Source organism: Elephas maximus, chromosome 10, assembly GCF_024166365.1.
Source record: "Elephas maximus indicus isolate mEleMax1 chromosome 10, mEleMax1 primary haplotype, whole genome shotgun sequence".
NCBI classification, from domain to species: Eukaryota; Metazoa; Chordata; class Mammalia; order Proboscidea; family Elephantidae; genus Elephas; species Elephas maximus.
Window position 1 is genome coordinate 46,151,545 of NC_064828.1, and position 26,377 is coordinate 46,177,921.

General features: G+C 39.5%; 1 protein-coding gene across 12 annotated transcripts in view; it reads left to right on the top strand.

Annotated features, from left to right (window-relative positions):
• NPAS3 (neuronal PAS domain protein 3) overlaps window positions 1-26,377 on the top strand; it is a 966,848-nt gene that overhangs the window by 877,668 nt on the left and 62,803 nt on the right. For all 12 annotated transcript variants that reach the window (XM_049897603.1, XM_049897590.1, XM_049897591.1 and 9 more), the window contains one exon: window positions 12,690-12,808. In XM_049897603.1, coding sequence (XP_049753560.1) covers window positions 12,690-12,808 — 119 coding nt within the window. The remainder of the gene's footprint in view (window positions 1-12,689; window positions 12,809-26,377) is intronic.

Sequence of the window (26,377 nt, forward strand, 5' to 3'; positions counted from 1 at the left end):
TCACTGAGATCCAAAATACCCAGGGGAAAAATAAATGATAAAAAGGACCTGGTGGGCGGGGAACTAGTGAATATTGTTGGATCATTGTCTCAGGCTGAGTTCTCTAGAGAAGCAAAACCAGTAAAGCATATAAATATATACACAGAGAGAGATTTGTATCAAGGAAACAGCTCTCACATTGTAGAGGCTGGAACATCCCAAGTCTGTGGATAAGGATAGAGGTTTCTCCTGATTCACATAGCCAAAGGGGCTGGTGAACCCAAGATCGTCAGATCAGAGAACAGGACCCTTGGTCATAGGCTGTGAAAATAGACAAATCCCAAAATGGACAGGTAAGCTGCTAGCTCAAGTCCCAAGAACTGGAGGTCAGACGAATAAGAGGCAGCTGCAGCATCCAGAACAAGCCAAAAAATCTTGGCAAGGTGATCAGGAAGGAAGTAGGTGGTGCAGGGCGGAGAGAGGAAGGTTGAGGGGGCAGTGAGCTGCCACAGGCTCCACCCCCCACTGGTACCATTGAGCAGATTCCATTATAGGGGTGATCACATATCAAATTTCAACAGGGAAGTGATCACATTATACAGTTGCCAAAACACTGAGACTCATGGCCCAGCCAAGCTGACACACAGTCGTAGCCATCACAGTCATATAATGAAGAAAGACTTTCTCAAGTACAGAAGTAATGGAGAAGTTACAAAGGGAAAAATTTACAGACTTCTCTATATAAAATTTAAAAATGTATATGCATCTGTGGACAGCATAAAAAGAAGTAAAAGGCAAACAAATGGGGAAATATTTGCAAGAAATATATCACAAAGTTAATATCCTTAGTATGTGTAAGTATCTAATTCAAACTGATAAGAGAAACACAAAAACCCAATTGGAAAATAGTCAAAGGACATAAATAATATGATTCATTGGGGAAAAAATTCAAATGGCCAATAAATATGTATTAAAGCATAAATCAACCTCACTAGAGAGAAAAATGCAATTAAAAACATGTGAGTTTTTTTTTTTTTTACATATTGCTTATCAGGGAGACCCCCACATAAAAACTTCTCTGCATCACTGTCTTCTGTTAATTTAATGTTTTTTTATCAAATAAGAACAAATAAGATGACAATCAATATAATCCCAATCAAACATTGCTGATAGATATGTAAACTCATGCAATACATCTTTTCTGGAAATTATTTTGCCTGTACATATTGAGAGCTTTAAAAAAAAAAAAAAAGTGCATGCCCTTTGGCCCAGTAATACTCTCTCTGGAGATCTACCCTAAGAAATAATAAGAAACTCAAAGGAAGATGTACTTCACTGAAGTTCATCACCTTGCAATGGAATGTTAAAAAGCCATTGAACATAGTGTTTTCAAGAGCAAAGTAATAACATGGACAAATGCAGAGACTGAAACTTTCTTAAGAACAAAACAAAACAAAAAAACAAGAAGCTGGTTTGCAACCAAAGCCCCTAATATCCCAACAATAATTTGATTCTCCAATGCCTATAAAAAAAAGAAAAAATGTCTATAGATTGAATAAAATTACAGCTATTACTGCTAGTGATTGATGGCATTTTTCTAAACATGGAAAAATGTGGGAGACACAAATATGGTATCAATTTTGATATAAAATAAATGTAAATATATCTATGTTTATAAAAATATAAATAGAAACTACAACAGAACACATCAGTGTTAATACTGATTATAGCTGAGTGATAAGGTTACTGGGAATACTTATTGTTTTATACTTTTCCATAGTTTACCTTAAATAAATATGTATAGAGATATATTTAATTATATAAATATCGACTAAAACAAAACCAGTAAATAGTATGCTCATAAATTCCTCGCTGAACAAAGCCCCTCACTGGCTACCTCTCCCATGTCTCCACTCCCCTGTCCTGCTTGCCTTCCCTGTTCTCTACCCCATCACCCAGTCTGCTTTCACTTTCTTGTCCCTTAACCCTTTGGAATCTCTCGCCCTATTGACTTTCATTCTCAATAGTACTGGCTCCCATCCCTAGATAAACCTCACTGGCCTGAGTGTTGCCCATAGAAGCAACTAAGCCATTATTATTAGGGAACACTAGAAAATTAATACTCTGAAATTTGAGCTATGCAAGTTCTAGCTACTATGCAATTTATTATTCATTTTCTGTTGATCCCCAGTTGCCTTCCCTATACTGGCTGTTCCATAACTTTATTTCACTCTTAAAAGCCCTTCTACCCACTTCCTTTATCTCAGCAAATGACCTTTAGTTTACTGAGGATTAAGTTATTTAACACCATTCCCATCACCTTCCCTTTCCCTCTCTTCCCCCTTCCTTTCTCTTTCCATTTCTCTCTCTCTCATCCTCCCTTTTTTCTTCCCCCCATTTCAGAAGCTAACCTTTCTTTCTCCAAATGGATTAAATACCCTTTAGGACTTAAATTCTTCAATCAGCATTTTCAAGGTAGACAACTCCAAGCTCTACCCTCGAATCGAACATTCTCACGTTTCTCTATTTCTACTACCAAAACTCACCAAAGAAAAGTGTATCATTTATTTACTCAGTCCTCATCCTGCTTTTCTACTGAAACTGCTCTCTCTGGAAATCCCCAAATAATTGACAGCACCAGAGAGCCTTCTTATTTGGGAAGCACTGGACAATCCTCTCCATTACCTCCTCCTTTGGTTTCCTACATATTAAATGCTATACTAAAGACAAATAATTTATTTTAATGTTGGACAAAAGTTCAATAGATAACATTTTTAGAATGTCATTGTCACTAGTACATAGCTATCCTAATAACAGTTTTTTGTAAAGCCCTTTAGCAATCTGCAGACATAAAGTTCCGTTGCGAATCATGAGCATGGACGGAGATGTGTATGATGCCTTCACCCAGGTATCCACATGGCTTACCCCCTTACCTCACCACATCTCCTGTCAGATACCATCTCATCAGAGAGGCGTCTGGGGCCACCCACTGAAAATGTGGCATTTATCACTCTGTAACCCCTTACTCTGCATTGCTTTTCTTTACACCATTAATCACTACCTGAAATTACTGTATTTCTTTTTTGCCCCTCCCTCAAAACATCAGCACTGTTATAAATGGTCCCAGACCATTATAGGTACTCAATAAATATTTAGCTGAGCTACAGTAAAACCTTTTATGTGTGTTTACACAAGCTGTTTAAAATACCAATATTGTCTTTTAGGGTCGTGTTTGAAGAAGGGGCAAGAAGTTCCAGGGGCAGGCAGAAGATAAGCTTTTATAAAATTAAAAGATGTGCTTTCCATCCTCATGTCTGCCATGGAGAGTAACACTTTGCATCTCAATGGTTTGAATCACTGCCTGATTTTTCACCCAGCGCTGCATAACTGTTTCTCATCACATGGTATTGTTTTAGTTAGTAATATAGCTTTAAAGCAAGGAAAAGGCAGAATGCATATGTGTCTTTGCAAGTATCTCTGTAACCAGACTCTTCTATGTAACTCTGCTTTAAAATATAGTATGTCGACAACATCTGCGTCTGAAATGGAGATTTGGCCAGAATGCTAAGAAAATAAATATGGCAGTTCAACTCCATACTGGCAACCAGTTACTGCCCCATGGATAGGCTGCGCAGAAGATTCATGTATATAAAATAGTATATTAAAGTAAAGTTACAAAAGCAAAGAGCAATCATTGCAACCATAATTTTTTTCTTCCTCTTCGGGATTCTAATTTTAAAAGCATTAAAGAAGACAGCTGCTCATGCTGTGATATGCGCTAAACAGCCTGAAGGATGGAAAAAAATATATTTGTAGCTCATAATAACTATTGACCTTTCTGATATACAATGTTCTCTGTGTTAGCTATTCAGTTCTATCAACAGTGAAGATTGAACATGACTTTTTAATAGAAAACGTGGGGTTTCGAGCTGCCTTCACAAAGGTGCTTATGTACTGTTATTTTGTATTGTACTAAAAGACAAAGTTCTGATGCCCTTTGTCTGACATCATGTTTGTTGTAAAAAAAAAAAAAAAAAAGAAGAAGGAAAGGAAAGAATAAAAGAAACAGAAAAGGGGGAAAAAACTCCAGTGTTATTGAGTATGTTTTATATGCGGAATTGGCTCATAACCGCTTTATAGTCATGATAAAAGCATTGCTACACTCGATCTCATACGCAATATTGGTAATGGAATCCACGCAGCATCCCAGGAGGACACGCTATATTTTTCTCCCAGAATAGATCCCTCAAGTGGCAACATTTATAGGGAGTTTCCAGTAAGATTTAAAACACTCGTTTGCAGTATTCATATGCCATGTTCTTTGGAGTACACAGCCCGCTGCATAATGGGTCACACTGGATGTCTTATACTCTCATAGGCTATCTTTACAATACCCAGTTTTTCCCCTTGAACTTGCCCTGTTGCTTAGCAGTTGTGTGTAGAAACACCCACTGGTAGCAGCTTGACTCTGACACTGTGTATATTTCCCCAGAGTGGTATCATCCAAACACCAACTGCAGAGCAGCAGGCGGCAGCTGAACACTCACCTCTCCCTCAGGGGACAGCCTCACCAAGCAGTAACCCCTGCCAGGCGCAGGAAAACCTGAAAGGCAACCTTATGCATTATGATTCTCATTGAGGCAAACCGGACATTGCCAGGGAGTCTATGCTGACAGGTGGCATGGGTTGGCAATTTTTTTTTTTTGACCAATTATTTTTAATGTTACTTTGAAAGAAGTTTATTGCATCATTATGGAACCACAATTACTTTCACAGTTACGCTCTAGAGCTTCAGTTAATGATTCACAAGTTTCTAAACAAGGCTGAAGATTCACAACTGAGTGGGGGCAGGAATGAGTCCTAATGAGACTTAAATAAATCAGGCTTAATTTCAGTACTTCACCCTGATAAGAGGCTGATTTCTGAGCCAGAGTATAATGGCTGGAACTACATTGTCTAAAAAGGGTGATACGACTTGTGACCACAGAAAAAGAAGGGTCCTGCCTCAGCACCAACAGCCTAGGATCCCACTCTCATATACTAAGGGCCCTCACTCCTTCAAAGTTGCCCTGGCGTATGGTAGGGGACAGGCCAAGGGGATCAAAACCAACTCTCAAAAGATAGAGAGCAATGCATTCTCCAATTCTGGGGGAAATCAGGCCAATCCTGTTTAACTACCAAACCCAACCAGTCCATTTCTCTCAAAATGACACTTTGCAGAAAACACTCCCTCGGAGATGAATATGTGGAGAGGATATATTGAACTCCTCCCCTCATAAAGACTTCTTGGGACAGGATACTATTTGATATAGGAGGGTGGTAGGGGAAAATTGAATAAATTATTAAAAGAAATCATCTGAATGTCACTTTATGTCAACATTCATAACTGAGAGCCTACTTACAAAAAGCAGTCCTACGTACTGGGGGGCGCAGGGCTAGGAGGCTGGAAAAGAGCATGGAACGGATACAACAAAAGACAAAACATAATCCCTGCCTTTCAAGATCTCATGACTTCATTGATGGCACTGTTGATAGCACCTTTTGCAAATTGCAAGTTTTAAAAAATCAGTTAAGGACTTACCTTTGAAAACACAGACCCTGCTTATAAAAATTAGTATTGCAGGTAGTTTTCCCTACACGTGCGAATTCACCAGGTATGGACAGATTGGGCCACACATTCCTTCTCACTGTCACACAGATTTTACCCGTATACATGGTTGCTGGAAACCCTGGTGGCTTACTGGTTAAGAGGTATGGCTGCTAACCAATAGGTTGGCAGTTCAAATCCACCAGGGGCTCCTTGGAAACCCTATGGGACAGTTCTACTCTGACCTATAGGGTCGCTATGAATCAGCTGACTTGACAGCAACAGGTTTGGTTTTTTTATTTCGTTTTGTTTTGTTTTTTACATGGTTTGGAGCACAACCAAAAAGTCAGCAGTTCAAATCCACTAGCCCCTCTTTGGAAACTCTGTGGGGCAGTTCTGCTGTGTCCTGTAGGATTCGTTATGAGTCTGAATCAATTCAATGGCAATGGGAGTGGGATTTTTTTTATGGGTACATGGTTACTACATATCAAAACAAGTCTGTGATTTTTCCAAAGAGGTTCTATGTAGGATGTTATATTAGTTACCTATTGTTGTAGTTGTGCTCATGAAGAACCTTTACATAGATCAAGAGGCAGTTGTTCAGACAGGACAAGGGCAAGGGGATACTGATTGGTTAAAGTCAGGAAAGGTGTGCATCTGGGTTGTATTCTTTCACCATACCTATCCAACCTGTGTGCTGAGCAAATAATACAAGAAGCTGGACTATATGAACAAGAACGGGGCATCAGGATTGGAGGAAGACTCATTAACAATCTGCATTACTCAGATGACACAGCCTTGCTTGCTCAAAGTGAAAAGGACTTGAAGCACTTACAGATGAAGATCAAAGACCACAGCCTTCAGTATGGATTGCACCTCAACATAAAGAAAACAAAAATCCTCACAACTGGACCAGTGAGCAACATCATGATAAAAGGAGAAAAGATTGAAGTTGTCAAGGATTTCATTTTACTTGGATCCACAATCAACAGCCATGGAAGCAGCAGTCAAGAAATCAAAAGACGCATTGCATTGGGTAAATCTGCTGCAAAGGACCTCTGTAAAGTGCTGAAGAGCAAAGATGTCACCTTGAAGACTAAGGTGCGCCTGACCCAAGCCGTAGTGTTTTCAATCGCATCATATGCATGTGAAAGCTGGACAATGAGTAAGGAAGACAGAAAAAGAATTGACGCCTTTGAATTGTGGTGTTGGTGAAGAATATTGAATATACCATGGACTGCGAAAAGAATTTCTTAGAAGAACTACAACCAGAATGCTCCTTAGAAGCAAGGATGGCAAGACTGTGTTTTACATACTTTGGACATGTTGTCAGGAGGGATCAGTCCCTGGAGAAGGACATAATGCTTGGCAAAGTACAGGGTCAGCAGAAAAGAGGAAGATCCTCAATGAGGTGGATTGACACAGTGGCTGCCATAGTGAACTCAAGCATAATGATAGTAAGGATGGCGCAGGACCGGGCAGTGTTTCATTCTGTTGTGCATAGGGTCGCCATGAGTCGGAACCAACTCAACAGCACCTAACAACAACAACGACATTGTTGTATAATAAGTTACACCAAATCTTGACAACTTAATAAAGAAGGAAGCATTTATTATCTCACATAGTTTCTGTGGTTAGGAATCTAGGAACAGCTTCCCTGAGTAGTTTTGGCTCGGTTTCCCAGGAGGTTGCAATAGAGATGTCAGCCAGAGTAAAGCCAACTAAAGGCTTGACTGGGGCTAGATGACCCACTTCTAAGCTTTCTCATGTGGCCATTAGTAGGAAGCTCATTTCCTCACTGACTGTTGGTCAGAGGCCTCAGTACCTTGCTCCACAGGCCTTCTTACAGGGCCGCTTAAGTGTCATCCCAGTATGGCAGCTGGCTATCTCCAGAGTGAATAATCCTAGAAAGAAGAAGCCACTGTTCTTTTTATGACTAGTCATATATCGTCACCTCTACCATATTCTGTTTATTAGAAGCGAGTCACTATGTCTAGCCCATACTCATGAGGAGAAGGATTAGCCTCTCCCTTTTCGAAGCAGGAGCATTGAAGAATCTGTGGACATATTTTAAAACTACCACAGAGGTCATCCCAGATAAACATAAAATCCACTTTGACAATTTCTATGAGAAAGGATTTATTTGTACCATGCTTGGGAAGCCTGCTATCAAGAGACTAGGTCGGGAAGACTTTATTATATTAAAATCAATGCCTAAAGAATATTAGTTATTGAATTGTTCTTACAAGAACATTCATTATTCAACAGTGTGTGTGTGTGTGTGTAAAAGCTTTGCTCTGGGCACAAGGAACCATGCTAGATGCTGTAAAAGGGATCAAAATTGGACCTCTCTCAGATTCAGCTGCCCACACATGTCTAGCATAACAGACAAAACAAGTACATGGATAACTGTAAGAACTGTGTGTTGGCAATGTCATAACCTTTGCAGTCAAACGTGTTATATTCTGCATCCTGGGAGACCTTGGACCACATACTGTTTTTATATAATAAGAAAGATTTGGTATTGAATCAGTCAGTATGGGCTTAGTTATGCTGCAAATTAACAACAAACATGTATTCCTCTGAGGGTAGCTGGAAGTTCTGCTCCACACAGTCTTTATTCCAAGACCCAGTTGATGGAGCAGCCACCATCTGAAATGTTGATGTCACAGGGAGAGAAAAAGTGGCATACCCTGACTGGCTCCTAAAACCTCTGCCTGGAAGTGACACGCAACTTCATATTTCATTAACCGAAGAAAGCCACATGACCATATCTAACTTCCAAATGGCTGAGGAAGCGCAATCTTCAAAGCTTTTACAAGAAAAGAAACAGCTTGTCAAATTTCAGTGTACTTGTACTCATTCTGAAGTCCCTAAAATACCATCAGTATCTAACAAAGGTAACATCCCACTGAAACAATTTGGCTTTTTACCAAGGTAATTGCATAAATGAACCAGTATCCCCTCCCTTGTCTTGTGAAAGCCATCTTGGGTATCTGTGCTTTGGTTTGTCCTGTGTGCACAGAACATCCAAAAAAGAAAAGATTGGTTTAGGCAGTAAAGTGGGGAAAGAATATTTTTTAAATTCATAGCCCTTTGCCGTCAAGTCAATTCCAACTCATAAGGACCCTGTAGGAAGAGGAGAACTGCCCCCATAGGGGTTCTAAGGAGTGGCTGGTGGATTCAAACTGGCCTGCCTTTTAGTTAGCAGCCAAACGCTTAACCACTTGTGCCCCCAGGGGTCCAGTTCAGCTTCACCTTTAAAAGGAAAGATACTTTGTTTACTTTTGAGGGAGTCACATTTGCTCAGAGCTTACTTTTCCTTTTCTTCTCTCACACATCAGGATTTGGAGGCAGCTGGAGGATCCTGATACTAGATTGCACTGAAAACACTTGGATGTGCTGAAAAGAAAGCTCTTCTTTATGCTTTAGCCTTATACCTTGCAGAAACTCTGGAAAGAATACAGAAAGAGTTCAGAATGAACCTGGCGGTCAGTTTAGCCCAGTGTGACCTGGATGGTTCTCAGCCACGTTCTCCTTCTCCCCCACGTCTTGCTCCTACATAATGATCAGGGAGCAGCAACTACAATACCAGTTAGGGAATCATAAACAGATGTGGAGTAACACAGATACGATTTCACATTACGGTAGTGTTTGCCAACATAAAAATTATTACAACTTTTGCTGTAAATTGTTCTGTAAATTTTACAAAATATGCAAAAACTGACATTTCAAGAGCTGAGATCATTTAGATTTATTAAGAGTTGAGGCCCTTGAGACTCAGCAAAAGAAAAGTATATTTCTTTATTTAGCTTTTGGTTGTATGGGCTTCTTTTATGTTTGTGTTCAGCTCCTTGCTTATAATTCATAGGTCAAAACTGGGCGCATCTGGCTTTGACCACTTAATCCAGCTTTGTCCATAAATTTCTCCTGTGTCTCAGGTCAACAGGAGAATCCCAAATTTCTTATCAGACCATGTAGCAATCGTGGCCTGCCTCAAAAAGTTGACAGAAAAGCATTTTACACCTAGAGAGCACTCTAAAATACTTCCTCGACATCAGTGGTTCCACTGTCTTTACAGAGCACCTGTCCTAAGGATGACTCTTCTCACTCCTCTTATTCTCTACACACACACATGCATGTGCACACACATACACACACACCACTTCTCCGGTCTCTGCCGCAGCCATGATGTGCATCACCAAGGCCCCTGCTGCCCTGGCTCTTCCCCCACTAGAACCTTCATCAAAGTTGTACTTCTTACCTGAGATAGTTAGAAGCCTGTCTTCTAAAGCTACTGCTTTCATCTGTCATATGCAGATAGTACATCTTCTTACACCAAAGACACCCCTTGTCAGAGTTGGGATAAACAGAGTGCATTCGCTAGCCCTGAAGGAAGCATGGTGCACGTGCTGTAGATGAGTTTGTTACATGTCCCTTTGAAAGGAACAGCGTGGCACGTTACTTCTACCCCGTCCTCAGAACTAGGAAGCCACACAGAATTAAAGCAGAAACCTTCATCAGAAATCAAGCTCTTGTCTAGCTTGCCCCCTCTCTCCCTCTTTCCACCTCCTTGCCTCCATGCTCTTGAAATGAAGCTTGAAGGCCAGTTTAGACCTTACATCTCAGCTCCGATTGGGCAAAGCCCAGCCTTAGCGTTGCTCTCACACCAGTTGTCCTGAGTTTAATTAATGCTGCCCCTGTATGTTTACGCAATTACTGTTGTTAACACACGGGGCGGTGCTGGACTTATTGCCTCAGTCGGGACAGAATGCAGTGCTGAGCCTCCACAGCACACGCAAAGCTCGTGTCTCATGTTTCTACACCCTGAGGAAGTACCCGTGCTGTGGTCTCTAATGTGCACTCTAAGTGTTTTACTGTACGGTCTCACATCCTGAAAACAATAATAATTTCTAATGATGCCTGAATTACCCACACTTCCACAGTCTAGGTGGTTCCTTCCTTATTGGGTCAGAGTATCCAGGACCCTGGTGCTAAAACATATTTCACTTCCCCGGGAAGTTTCATTTTTCCTCAGCTATCGCAAACACAATCTTGCTGAACAGAGCTGAATTTTTAAGGCTGAGTTTGTGGTGTGGATTCTGATGGCTTTTACGTTAGTTCAGGTCTCTGAGGACCATTGCCAATAAATGTGAAAGGGACAACAGTCGATTGGCATACTTTTCCATTTCCACTAGGATGAAAAAAACTGCTATAAATTAAGTCTAACCTTAAATGTATAATCTGTCCTTGGGAAAGGAAAAAAAATAAAAAGGATATAGCATCTTCAAGCTCTTGGCATCCCTTATGAGAAAAAATTGGTTCTAAAGGTCTCTGATCTTGTGTTTTAGTAAAATAGAACTGCACGGCTGACTGACAGTTCTGATCTAAAGCATTTACGTTTAAGTTTTGATCTCTCTGCTTTTGATTAAAACTAATGAGCTCATTTAATTCAAAATGGGAATCTCTGATAAGAGAAATAAGGTTGATGTGATTGGATTAGAGGGGCAAATTAAACTCTTAGAGCAGAAGTTTGTGCTTATATAGTGTATTAAAAAGCTGTTGGCGTATTATGGCGTGTTAGATGATGAGAAAAATTTCATAGTAATTCATATTTAATCAGAAGAAATGAAAGGACTAAATATAACATGGCTCTGCTTTTCCCTCGAGTGATAAAAAGCTGTACATTTGAAATGACATCAGATCCATGCTCTCTAAAAAAAAGAGAAAACCTTAAGAGAGACACATAAGAAAGGGACATTTGTCAGTGGTTCCATCACTGCAGAATAGAAATACCATAAATACAAAAAATATGCTGCTATGAAGAAAGGATGACACAAGAAAAGCCCTGGACCATAGACAGTGAGCTTTCTGATATAATAGTAGCTCTCATTATTCTTTCATCTGACCCTCGAGTTCAGTGTGAAAAATCAAGATTTCTTTCTCTTAGAAATACATGCGATATGTTTTGTAATTTAAATTTTAAAAGTTGTTTTGTCTATTCTGTGTCTTTATATAACTATTTCCACATGTATGTACTTCGTAAATCTCTTTATTACATGTATTTCTTTACTATTTCCAGAGAAAATTAATGTCAATGTAGGGCTGCTTAAAATACATCTTGTTCGTTTGTGGACTTTTTTTCTTTTTTTACTTTAGAATAAAAAAAATTTTAGAAGAGTAGAATCAGAGATTTATTAAACTTAAAAACCCCAAGATTAATTTCTTTGCAGGAAAAGACTTAAATTTATAAAATAGATTAAAAGCTCATTTTTAAAGAAAACAGATTTACATTGCATCTTAACTATTTATATAACAGTGTTTTTAGGTCAGAAAGACTGTAACCTACCACTTTGAATTTCATAGGTAAAAATAAATTCTACTGAGTCTAAAAATATACAAAATGAAAAAATACTCTGCTTAAAAGAAGAAGTAAGAGCAGAGAAGTAAGAAAAAGAAACTGTCTCCTATCTGGGCACAGGGAGAGGGAAAGCTGCCATTACTAACAGGAATAGAAATCGTTTTTATTTGTTTCTATCTGTGCATCCCATTCCTAGTCCTCTATCTTGAGTCAGTTGAAAAGACTTCATAGTTCTTATTTCCTACAATGAATAAAACCACCTCAGAAAGACAGTGGTAAGCAGTCTATCCAACCAAGATGGTTTTGTGTTTCTTGCAACTTCCAGTAGGTGAATGGTGCAAGAAGGGATTTTCCAAAGGAACAAAGGGCAGGCCTTCCCCACCCTCCATCAGAAGCGTCTCTGCCTGTATCTTGGTTGATCCCATAAATGCTATGGGTCCTCCTTTGTCGTAACAGTTCTCACCATGTGCACGGGCCAAGCCTCCAGTTGTGCTGCAATAACTTCCTATTAGGTCCCACTCAGGGAGCTGCTGGAAACTGAAAAGCTCTTGCTAGAGACTAGAACTGAGTTACCTTGGCTACGTTAACTTTTCCTTTTTATTTTCTGCAAAGTAAACATTTTCTGAATGAGGTAAATTGATTACTACGCTCTTAGCACCCATCAGTCATTTATTTTTAGTGAGCTCAAGGATTGCACCTGAGCAGTGACGGTGAGGGTTTGTGCAGACATCTAAATCCTGTGTATATTTTTGTATTCCTCAGTGGAGTCAACAAGCCCCAGTCTGCTAACCACTGACAACACCCTTGAGCGTTCCTTTTTCATCCGAATGAAATCTACTCTGACCAAACGCGGCGTGCACATCAAATCATCAGGATATAAGGTAAGCGGGGCTCCAGGAAGGGAGACATTTCTATCTTGGGTCAATTCTGAGTAATTTGTTGTTGAGTTTTCCAGCTGCTTTGGGTCCTTATAATTAACACATGCAATCTTGAACAACCAGCCACAGGGTTCTTAATTACATATCTTCTTGTCTCAAGGTAAGGACTTTATTATTACACCTCTCCATCTCGCGTCAGACACTGCAGGTCACTAAATGTCCCCATGTAGCGTATTTTCCTAAAGCACTTCTTATTACTACTTCAGGTGCTTCAGTGCATGCTAAAAATTCACTTTGATGAAGAAGATGGGCCAAATTTACCTCAATCCCTAAGATAATTGCTCTAGAACTGCTATCTGTGAAAGTTCTTCTTCCCCTACTTCCCCCTTCATTTTCCCCCTTTCTCTTTAGAGAAAGACTTCCCATTTTAATAACATCTTGGTCACTGAAATTCATATACATAGGTAAGAAAAATCAGGTTGCTGTCAGAAACTTAAATTTTGAAATTACAGTGATTAGTCATTCAGCTCCATCTTAGCATACACAGAATACTTGACATATAGTTGAGAGATAACAAACAGCAAAGACCAAGTCTGGAGTCATAATCTACATTATTATCATTTAAGGTTAAGGATATAAAAACCTTCTAATCTCAGGACATTCCAACATTTCAGTTACCATAGCAACATAAATTAAGACCTTCGGAATTTACGAAATGCCTTTGGCAACCTGAATCTTATCAATTTTACAGCACACTTACCAGCCTCTCAAACACTATTTATTGTATGTGGGCGGGAAAACAGAAATAGAAGGTACCACAGAGGTAGCCAGCGTGACCTTTCCCAATTTCCGAGTTTAGAACTTGTGATAATGCAGTTCTGTAGGGTGACCAGAGTGTTGTCAGGAATTGAACAGCCACCATGGTCTGGTCTCAAAAACATTACAAAAATCATCAGAAGACTCGCAGGTGTATAAAAGTCAGAGTCGGGCACTTTCTTTGACATTAATTCTTCAGAAAAGGAAGAAAGGAGGTGGGAAGCAGGCCGTTTTAGGCACGACCTTTACAGAGCTGTCCTACAGTCTGAAAGGCACACGTGGGGCAGCATCTTTAACCTTTAGCAGGAGCATCACAGCTGGGCAGCTGCCTCTGCGGTAGCTTTCCTCTACAGAGTCTTGTTACAAAGGAGTGTGCTGGAGGGAAGAAAACAGACTCTGTCCTTAGGACCATTTTGTACTTCCTGCTTCCCTGAAGACTAGACATTTGTTAGTCATTAACTGTGTACAATCGTGTACAACAGTTGTCAGTTGTATTAATAGTTGTTAACAGTTGTAGGAATTAGCAAGTTTGGAATTCTCTAAGCAGACTCTAGGAGTCATGATCATCGTTATTTTAATGTCAGAAAGCCTCTTTAGGAGGCTTAGGGTTTCCTTTCGACTATTTCCTGTCTCTCAGCATTTGTTCTTCACCTGACTGGTTTTTACTGGTGATTAACCCAGTGCCCTTAAGTCGATTCCGACTCATAGCAACCCTATAGGATGGAGTAGAACTGCCCCATACAGTTTCCAAGGAGCGCCTGGCAGATTCGAACTGCCAACCCTTTGGTTAGCAGCCATAGCACTTAACCGCTACGCCACCAGGGTTTCCTTACCGGTGATTAGGGGGCATATTTCAGGAGGAAAGGAGAGTGGTAGAGGTGAGCTGTAGTTTGAGAAGGGAATTATTTTGTATAATTCAATATCATGAGATAATTTAATTTTTTGAAAAACAAAAGCATCTATTATCATCATACTACTACAAGCTAGAGACAGTAAAGCTCCACAGAATGTTGGAACATGGGCTATAAAGGTAAAAAATTAATATGGAGTAATAGAGTTTCAGGCAGGAGTCCAAGTGACCTGGGTTTTTATTTTATTTTATTTCTTGCTTGCTTGCTTTTGCCACATGGGCATCTCAGTGAAGCTCTATTTTCTGCATGACCTGAAACTAGAAAGCTGATTTCCTAATTACTACTGGAATATCATCCATTCATTCATCTGACAAGTGTTTCCTGAGTTCCTAGTATGTACTGGGGCCCTGCTCTACCTTCTGGAAACCCAGCATTGAACAATAAGAAGTCTCTGCTTTCATGGTGCTTACATTCTAGCAGGGCAAACAAACCCCAGAACCCAGTGCCATCAAGTCAATTCCAACTCATAGTGACCCTATAGGACAGAGTGGACAGACAGTGAAAATAAAGAAGGTGATCTCAGAGAGTGGTAGCCGCTAAAATAACAATAGCTAATATTTATGAGCACTACTATATGTTGGATTTGATGTAGTTCACATGTATTAATCCTCACAGCCATGCTTGGAAAGTTTTATTATTTCCACTTCACAGAAGAAGAAACTAAGGCCTAGAGAGATTAATTAGCGTATCTACCATCACATATTAAAATGGCAGAGCTGGAGTTTGAACTCAAGGAGCCTGGCTCCACACTGTGTGTGCTTAACCACCAGACTACAAGACTATGCGGACGGTGAAGCAGGATAACGTGAGAGGGAGTGGCCAATGGGGGCAGGAAACCACTTTAGATAGGGGGTCAGGGAAGACTTCCTTGAAGAGGTCACATGTCACTTGTGACTGGTGTGTGAAGAGACCACCAGGCAGACATCTGGAAAAAGAGTGTTTCTGAAGCAACTTGGGTTTAGGATTAAAGATACCTTGCTATAAGATGTCTCTGAGAAATAAAAGATTTAAAAGTACAACCTTGAACATCCCGGATTAGAAGAGATTCAGAAGCTGTTCCAAATTCCATCGAATCATATAATGTTGAAGTTGATCACACTCCTCTGCCATACCCTGTAAGTCTTTCTCCAAATATTGTGGAAATTGCTACCCAGTACCCATCCCTCTCCCCAGAACTGCTAAGAGGAAGTCTAGCCATCCACCAGTCGCTCAATAAGATGAACCCTCCAAAAGATCCTGCCGTTCCCCTCCTTCTCCTCAGTGAGCTTCCCTCACTAATTAACCTTGTGTGAAAGTTAGTGGCAGAGCTGATGAGAATCCCGTGACATGACACAACTGCATAACATCCCTATTTATCTGCTCATTCTCAGTAAGTAAATCTAGCAGCTTATAAAACATTCAAATAAAACTGGTAATCACCCCACCACCACATGGTAAACACAAAGAAACAACAATGGTAATTTCTCTGCACTCCCAATACCCCCCCTAATTTATCACCATTGAGTGTTTCTTTATTTTGCCTTAGCTAAAGAGCTAAGGTGTTAAGTCTTGCTCAGTGCAGGTCACTATATCTCTGTTTTTCTTATTACCTTGGCACATGGGCCTATTCAACTTTGTCCATCACGTTGTCTGCCCCCCTTTAGTGCTGCTGTTGTCACTGACAGTAATAATAGTAACAAAAGTACCTGTTACTGAACATTGGCTCCATGGCAGGCACTGTGCCAAACACTTTATACTGATTTTATTTAATCTACATGTTATTAACAACTTCTTCTATGCCAGGCATTATCCAAACTAACGTTTTATTATTGTCCCCATTTTGCAGGTGGTGAAAGTGAGACCTTAATAGGTTAAGTACTTTGCTCTTGTTCGTATAGCTCTTAAGTAGCTACTAAGGAACCCGGATTGACTCTAGGCATTGGGCTCCAGAGTTTGCCTCCTTAACAACTTTGTTGCTTAAACCACTAGGCCAAAATAGAGGTTCGGTGTGATCTGGACCTCAACATATGGAAAATTTTTTTAAAAACCTCTTGCCTGATTAAAATCTTCTTTGTGGTGGCCCAGCATATCCCACGGGCACTACTGTATTGACGGTTGGTTATCCCAATGCTCCAAGGAGTTCACAGGGATTTACCTTCCTTTCCAGGGATTAATATGGCAGCTCAGGAACCCCATAACCAAGAATTCTAGCCAAAGAAATGCCAGTGTGGGTCTGGTAATTCAGGTATAGAGTGAATATTGCTTCATTTGCCATGCCCAGTCCTCAGGCAAGTTGCACTCTCTCCAATGAAGTTTCCCAACTATCAGCTGACATTCAGTCTTTTCTGTCCTCACTTGCTTGGAAATCCACAGCAGCACGTTATCTGGACCAGACACTTTTTATGCCTCAGGGACTTCCCTGTTGTTTAGGTCTCATTGTTGGCCACATATCTTAGCATAACACAGCTTTCATTTAAATTGCTTTGCATCAATATTCTGCCTTCTTGATTAGGTCTATGGGGGAACTTGCTAGGTATAGCACATGGGGTAAAAGGAGATAGGTGATCAGGAAAATTAGAGAAGACTAATTGGGTCGCCTCCTTAGCTCCTGTCTTTGGAGGATAGTTTCCTTCGGTGTGGGACTTCCCTTGTTCTAATCTACTCTTAAATGCCCACCAGCACCATTGTCATGTCTGGGGTCTTTATCTACACATATTATGATGTCCTAACTCTATAATGATATAACAGAGCAGCCTTGACTGGGAAACACAGACAAAAAGAGAAAATTTGTCATGTTTATATAATGCTGAGAATTTCTCCAGACTCTTCACAGAGGTAAAAATCTTCAAATGCTGGGAGTTCCTGATATGACACATAAAACCAGATTACTAAGGGAAGGTGTGGGAACTCTTGAAAACAAACAGTCCCCCATCTGGGATGATTTGAGTATGGATTTGCCTGTAGCTAAGTGTTGAACTAAATGACTTCTGAAATCCTATCAAGCCTCCTTATGATATAAAGAATAAATACTTAGAGGAAATAATAAGAAGGCTCACTGATTTATTAGGATTGCTGATAGACCCCAGCTTTAAGACTATCCATATCTAAATATGAAGTAACAAAAACAGTGAATTAAAGGATGCTAATTAGCTAAATTCTTTCGCCGTTTCTGAGCACAAACATAGGCATCCTTTGGATTAGAAACATCTCTTGTTTGTTGTTAACAATTCATGTGACTTTTCATGGTTGTTATCTGTTCTGTGGTTTGTTATATTTTGGGTGTCAGAGACCCCTTTGAGGATTTGGTGAAATCTATAGAGCCTCTCTCAAGGTAAATTAATTTTTCACCAGGAGATTCTTCAATCTCTGAAGTTTATCCATTGATTTTAGGTTACAAAGTGCTATCTAATATGATTTCTAAGGAATGATGGCATCTTCAGTACTAATTACGAAACCAAGTCTGTGAGTCTTCCAGAACATACATATTAAATCGGTATCACAATAGCCCTTTCCTTCCTCCTCATTTCTTCCTCGCATTTATCCATCTGGTGTTAATACATATTAAAGTCCTATTGCAAAAGTACACCAGCTCTTAGACCACAGAAGCTGAGATTCCCATTTTGATCCCCTCATGCGGATGAGTCTAAATCTTTTGAGAAAATATTTTTCAGAAAATATCTTTTAGAAAAATTATACCTAATATTAAAAAAGAAGAAATTATACCTGTAGTTAAGAGAGTTATTTCCAATGGCACATGGTGCTCCCCTTTCTTCCTGTTCAGTTAGGTGTGCAAAAAGGTTGCATTCACCAGGATTTCCAACACCAAAATTTCAGCTAGGTAATTTTACAAGCTGAAGACTCTTTGTATGCAAACTTGTTCTTGATTGAATGTGTATATTAACAAGTCTCAAGATGATAGCAAACTGGAACGGAATTATTACTTACTGTTTCCATCATTTGCAATTTTAGCTCTTGGTTTAATTTTTTAATATTTTTTAATGCTTCAATAAAATAAAGTCCGCAATGCAGGGATATCAACTCCTCCTTCTTGCTCATCTGCCACTTTAATGAGTTGCCAGAATTGGTTGAATCCTCCTCTCTTTCTCCACTTACCTTCCTCTAGTTTAATGCCTTTGTTACTGACCTATTGTGAGAAGATTCCCTAATTACTTTCCAGGAGATTTTACTTTCCTGCACTCTGCTCCCCACAGTATCTTCTCAAAGCCCCAGCAGTCATTTGTTTCTCTGCTCCTAAATCTTCAGTGGTTGATAGTACCAGCGTATGTAAGACTCTGGCCCAGCCTACCTCTTCTACCGCCATCTCCGTCATTCTTTTCTGGAACTCCTGTCACCAATGCTCTGTAATCAGGCCAGTCATTTTCATGAACTATGCTTGCATACTCACCTTGCCATGCTTTCGAACATGCTGTTTTCTTTTCCAGAAATGCCTGTCTGCCCCACTTTCACCTAGAAAACTCCAAATCGGCCAGTAGGGAACCAGTTAAATATCACATGTCTTTTTTCCATCTTTCATGATGCCTTGAAGGAAAACTATCCCTTCTCCTCTGTGCTAAAATAGCATTTTTTAGATTTTACTTGAGCTCTCTGTGCCTCAGTTTTCTCGCCTGTAAAATGAAGCTACTAACAGTATATAGATCAAAGAAATTTTCCTATAGATCCAGTGAGATAATGCAGGCTGAGGAAAGCATCTGACCTCCACTTTATGGCATGCTTTCATAATAATTTTCTATGAACCTGACAGTAAGCCTTTTACAGATTTTTATTTTCCCAATTTTGAAGATCAGTAAAATGGAGATACAAAAAACATGATTTGACTTGTCTAAGCTCACATAAATAGTAAATGGCGAAACTGAGAGAAAAATCTACATCTTCTAATTCCAGTGTCTTCTTGCCAGTATACTGGTTGTCTTTGGCACTTTCTTATTCTGCTTTCTTCTCTCAACATCTAACACAGTATCATGCGCATAGCTGCCACTCAATAAATGTTGGCTGGATTAAATTGCTTGCTCTGTATTCATCTGAGATACCAGTGAAAAATGTTGACAGGACAAAGCCCTATAACATACCACTAGTTGACAGCAATGTCTTTTAGATGTGACCGTTGAAATAGCAATGAACCCAAATGACTGTATGTAGCATAATCTGGCTCACATTTCTCTATTTTACCTGCAAGGATTTTGTGAATCTTTATTACAGCCTTACTAAAATCAAAATGGACCACATCTGTAGCATTCCCCTGAGCCATCATTTAGGATTCCTTTCAGAAAATGCAAAACAGAGTTATTTTAGCATCAGTTACTTATCATGACTTCATGTTGGCCTCTGATGTTCACCATTTTCTTTCTATCAAATCACCTTTCAAAATTATTCCCTGTTGATTAAAATTTTCAGCTTCTCTCTTTTTGAGAATTAGAAAAATATTTGCCTTCATCCTGTCTTCTGGCATGTCTGTGTGATTTCTCAAAGAGTGCTAAGAATATATGAATTGTTACTATAAGAAGGTTGGTTCTTTCTTTTCCCCAAGACGATAACTGTATGCAGTGAGTTTTAATCGAACCAAGAGAAGTATAGGTTGGAGGTGTGCCCAGGATTAATATAGGGGGCAATGTGTTAGTGGTCCTTCTCTGGAGATTTCTAAGAGCATACACTAGCCTTATGAATTAAGAGTCTTTTGCTTCCAGACAAGTATGGACAGAATAGATGCCAAATGAATTTTTCTTCCAGTCTGAGATTCAGAGATGTTCCAGGTATCCAGACATATCAGTGCTTCTCCTAAAGCCTTTGCATCAGCTTTGTATTGTCTTGAAATGATAACTACAGTATTCCAAGCTGCGTAAAATGTAACTGTCTTGTAAAATCAATAGATGAATTTTCAGTAAGTCCAAAAATTCTGTCAACCAATTCAGGCTTTCTAAGACTATGTATTTATTGCCTTTCAGCCAACCCAGACACCCAGAATAACTTGAAGGGGAGAAAAAATTCCAGGTGTACAACTTACAGGCCGAGGTTGTGCTGATGAAAAATGCAAATAGAGGAAGCAATAAAATCAAAATTTTTAAATCCTGTTATCTAGTTGTAGTCCCTGCTCACCTCTGCACATTGTCCATTACAACGTGGTTTCAAGTGTCATTTTAAATACAGCTGACATTGTTTCTGATCTTGAAGAATTTACTTCCCATTACCAAGGCATGCCAGTAGTTCCAGCCTGAGCTATGTCATTTCTGGTGGGAATAATCAGCTAGCTACTTTACCAACTAGAGGCATTATCACTAGCTATTCAGTGAAGTATCTGTAAACTCTAAGTACATCAGTAAATGTGGCCAAATATGGTGCCAACTTACAGGTACTTCATTTTCTGTTACACAGATTTTATAATGCAAGTAGGAGCTTGATCTTTCCAGGTTAGTTTTCTGAGTCTTTGTTGACTAAGCATTACCAAAGTGATGATTACTTGGGAAATGGCATAGCCGATGCAAAAATCAGCTCTGGTGTATATAATGTCTTTGAATTAACTAATGCTTCAAAATTTATCACTAATATCTCTGTAAATACATTCTCCATCTTTTATTTAAAGTGATTTTATTTAAATATTTTATTGCACCATCCTGAAATCTTAAATTGAAACATCCAGAAATTTTGCCAAAATTTCTGCTGAGACCTTGGCCCTTCTCTGTGGCACACACAGTCACCATCTGTATCATCATGTGACTATTTCACATTGAAACCACTGTTGCGCACTGATGAGTAAGTATGAGTAAGTGTGATGTATTATTTGGGGACCTCAAATCAACCAAAACCATAAAATAGTCTTATAAGTTTTCAATTTAGCATTTTAGTAATTGATTAAAACACATTTTTATGAAATAGTTGAAGCTTCATTGATAATTATTTATTACCTTGATTTATAAGTTTTCTAAAAAGTCTCTTTGTGGTAGATATATATTTTGCAACACAGTAGATTTTTATATAAAAGAAGTATATAACTCTTCTTTTTATGATGCTTTGGCCCATTAAAATGAGTTTTAAAATGCAAACACACACACACACACACAAGTACAGGTCACCATTTTACAGGCCCAGCACTCGAGAACTACAAGTTCTGTTTCTATAAAGTACTCTCTTGATCTAGTGGTCTGAAATAGCAATTATCTAACTCTAACAGATTTCAAGGGCTCGCAAATGCATTACCCCGTTTGGCCATCATTGCTTCAAAACAACTCTACTGAAGAGTTGGTAAGCACATAGGCTGTGGTGTCAGACAGCAGATGATTTGGACTTACTCCTTCCATTCCTGGCTCTGTGGCTTTGGGTAAATTGTTTAACTTCTTTAAATATCACTTTCCTTCAATGGGAGTACCAAGAGAACCTCCATCATAAGTTGTTGTTGTTAGGTGTCGTCAAGTCAATTTTTGACTCATAGTGATCCTATGTGATGGGGTAGAACTGCCCCATAGGGTTTTCTAGGCTGTAATCTTTACGAAAGCAGATCACCAGGTCTTTTTTACACAGAGCTGCTGAGTAGGTTTGAACCACTAACCTTCTGGCTAGCAACCAAGCACTTAATCACTGTGCCACCATAGCGCCTTTCCTTCATACAGCTGTTGTGAAATTAACTGGGATTATGCAGGTAAAGTGCTTAGCATGATGCCTGGCCCATAAGGAGCATGGGTGTCCATACATGAGTTTCATGTTTATGGAACGCATATTAAGAGCTGGATAAATGTTGATCTAGACTATCCCAAACCTTAACCTCCAAATCTCTACATAGTAAAACCTGCTGCCGATTCTGACTCTTAGGGACCCTATAGGACAGGGTAGAACTGTCCCATAGAGTTTCCAAGGAGTGCCTGGTGGATTTGAACTGCGAACCTTTTGGTTAGCAGCCATAGCACTTAACTACTCTGCCACCAGGGTTTCCAAATCTCTACGTATAAACCTGGAATTGTAGAAAATAGTAATTCATCAATAACACTTCAGGTTATCTCCCAGAAATTATATGAGCTCTAGAATAATAAATTATTTCTTCTGAATATAAAAAATGAATTTATTTCTGGAAAATTTCTCCTTGCTTAAGTGCCCTGAATAATGATTTGATTGTAAGAGACAAAATATGACTGAAATACGTCATTTGTCCATTTAACAAAAGAAGTACACACTAAATGGTTTTCTTTGGAATTGATTTAGTGTCACAGCAAGACTAATACTGTACAGCCCTTTAACACAAGAAATGAAGTAGGGGCAGGGCTAATTTGATGCTGTTGAGCTATGGAATACATGGAGCTTCTAGGCTCCTGTAGCCCAGAAGACCCCATGGTTTAGTTAAAACATCTACATGTACATAAATTGAACCCTCTGGGAGGGGGAGAGGACAAATTACCCCTGTGGCACGCACCCCAATGCATGAGGTACTATACAAGATTTGAGAAGTAACTCTGTTGACTCATTCCAAGTAGGAGAAAAGAACCAGGATTCTGGAGTTTATATCTTCTCATGTGGTGATGACGAACTAATCATATGTCTCTGAATTCCCCACCACCACCACTAAAGATTGCTCTCCTCCAAGTCTAAAAGAATAGCCTCATTGCAAAGTGCTTTGAGTAATAAGACTTCTTCAAGCAAAAGAATCATCTACGTAATCAGTCCTCAATCCTTTGTAGTGATATTCCAGGAAGAGGCTTCTGGTGCACGTGTGGTGAATGTTTTCTTCTTTAAATCTAAACGACCAGCGGGCCATGAATATCTCTAAATTGCTATGTTGGCAGCATCACTTTAAGCTCATAGTTGGCAGTAGTTTACTGAAACAACCCATGTAAGTTACCATTTGACTGATGGTAGCATTTGCACCTCACTTTCAGCAGGGCCTTCCCACTGCTTTTTATTCTCCTTGGAATATATTGTCCTCAGATATTCCCATGGGTCATGCCTGCATTTCACTCAGACTTCTGCTCAGACATCACTTCCCTCATCCCCTCATCTAAGTAATACACAAGCACACCCTCTGCACCCCGTTGCCTGCTTTATCCTGTGGCCCTGTTGTTCTTTATAGCACTTAACACAGTCAGACACTGTTTTATAAGCTTATTTGTACATAGTTTATCTCCTCCACTAGAGTGTAATCTGTAGTTCCTAGAACCATTCCAGGCACCTAGTGGAAACTCAATAAACATTTCTTTAAAAATTAATGAATTTGTACATTTTAGACGTTATTTGTATTAACTACAGGAGAACATAGCCCTTCCTTGGGTGAGTGTTCCACCTCCTCTAAAGGGAGTTAGAGATAAAATATGCAGCTGATGGAATTCGGTAACAAGTTTGATTTATTTAGGTCTTGGCTCCCCTTGCCAATATAAGTTAAAACTTTCTTCCTTTTAAAAAGACTACACTAAGGGTTGACATAATCTGTATTTTTTACGCTATCACATTCAGTTTTTTAGAAATCAACGTGCATTTAATCTGTACCCCATTCTTATCCAGTTCTAGTGGCTAGAACTCTAGAAGCACAACCTAGAGTCACTTGATTGTCACATGGTAGTTCTGAATATATCTAACAATTCTCAACAGCCCCTTGTCAAATGTCCTTCAAACTGACTGCTTCTTATAGAAGTTGGTGAAAACAGTAGTTTAACAGGGAGACACCTGGCTGGGGAGTGGGAGAGTCAGATAATTTGTTCTAATGCCAGCACTTTGCTCCTTACTTGCTCTGCAACTTCAGAGAATCTGATGGATTAGGCTAAACTTGAAACAAAGTAAACAATAGGACTTGATTCCAACGTTCTTCAGTCACTGATGGTGGAGATTGCATGCCCCTTAGCTCCACTCCGTATGTTAGAGTGGAAGCCCCTTTGGGACATTCTGGGCAGTACAGGCTAGAGGGCCTGCCTAATCAGGGGCATCTTGGAACTCCTGGGAAGAGGGAGGTTAAATCTTCCGGAAAGTTCCGAGTCTGGCAAGTCACCTAAAGCTGCAGCATCATCTCTTGGCCAAGGCTGGTTTGAGAACCTGGGGTATTCCAGGAAATGTTTAACCAGATCACTGTTGGAAAGGGATGTTCCTGGGGAGGATTTTGTAATTCTTTGGGAGAGCTCCAGCGAACTACTGTACCTCCTCCTTGAAGAGACTATGGGTGACTGAAACCACCGAGACTTTAAGGAATCAATCTAGGTCCTAAATTGAGGACAAAAACAAAGGAGCGATTGAGAGAAATACTCTCTTGCCTTATTCCATGAGCAGGAACAAATTTATGTTCCTCTGTCACTTTAATACAATATGTACTCACCGCTCTTTTTGTTCCAAATAACAAAAAACATCATTTTAATATTAAATTTATTTATCTTCCCCCTTTACTTCTTTGCATTTGGCTTATTGGTAAATGTGTGTCAGTGCTGGTTGAAATGACTGTAAGTTTCCAGTTGACAGGCACTGGCACCTACCTGGAATATACTTATAGACAGTGGAGTAATATTCATTCCACTTATCATTAAATAGCATTTATGATAAGTGGAATGAATATTATTATATGTGTCAAACTCCTCAAAGAAAGATATCATAGAAATGTAAAACATCCTTGCTCTTGAATTGCTATTTTGTTATAAACTACTTATCTTCACTATGGAAGTACCTTTTATCTCTTTCTACTGGCAAGACCTAGAAGGATGGTGATGCAGTTTGTCCAAGGACACATTGTAGCCAGATCCCAAGTACCTTGCCACACAAGAGAAATGTTAAGTTCTATGGATTTGGTGCTTAGGACACAAAAATGGCCATGTCTTATACCTTCAGCTTCTCGAGCACCCTGTAGATCAGCCATGGGGTATTAGAACAAAAACGTAAACAGGATTGAAAGCAAGTCAGTCAGTAGGTAAGAAAGGAGTGAAGCCCAGAACCAACAGACCATACTGCCACTGTCCCGTAAAGGCCTGACTACTAAACCTAGGGAGACCCCTTGACCCAGTCGTCCTTCCCGCATGTATCAGTGGACATGTGCCATGAGAGCCCATGAGACGTTGGCCCCAAAGAATCTTTTCCCTTTTGCATACATAAATCAGACCTCCTATCCATACCATCCAGTTCTAAAAACTTTAAAAGGATGGTATGTTGCTAGTGGAAAATTCATGCGCAGCTGCTCTTGATATACTTCCTGCTTAGAGTAATTTTTATATCGCGGTGATACCTCTGAGTGACTGTGTTCAAAGTAGCAAACAGTGAGGCTCAGCTAAGAAGGAATATGTTGGTTGTTTGGGTTGTAATGATTTCAGTGAATCCTCTTTTTTTTACAGCATCATTAGAATCTGTCATTCTAATAATAGTAATTCCCTTTTGACATCATGGAGGTAAGAAGAAATCATCACTGACATCAAAAGTGAGGTGATATTTCAGCAGTATTATTTCAGTGAAGATAAATTGGAAAGCTTTATTACTCCCCATGCCTTTAAAGAATGCTGAACAAGGCATATGCTGACCCTAGAGCTTATCTACTTCAGTTCATTCCAGACCAACATGAAATAACTAACTTTAATTGTTCCAACTCAGTTTTCAGAATGTAGTTTTTCCCCAAAGCTTTACATCTCTATAACGGAAACTCTTTAGAAAACTTGCTTTACCAGTTTATAATAAATTGGGAAATCAAAAGAAAAGTTCAGTGTAACCTAGAACAATCCATAATTTTCATTCTTCAACAGCACCTTTGGCTCTAAATATTTAGGAATTAGTTTCACTCAGTCATGCAATCAATACTGATTGTGTAACTGTTGTATATTAGACACTTTAGGGGGTGCTAGGAAAATAAAGGTGGATAAAACGAGGTGCTTGGCCCAAAGAGCAGAGTCTAGACTTATGCGGACACACA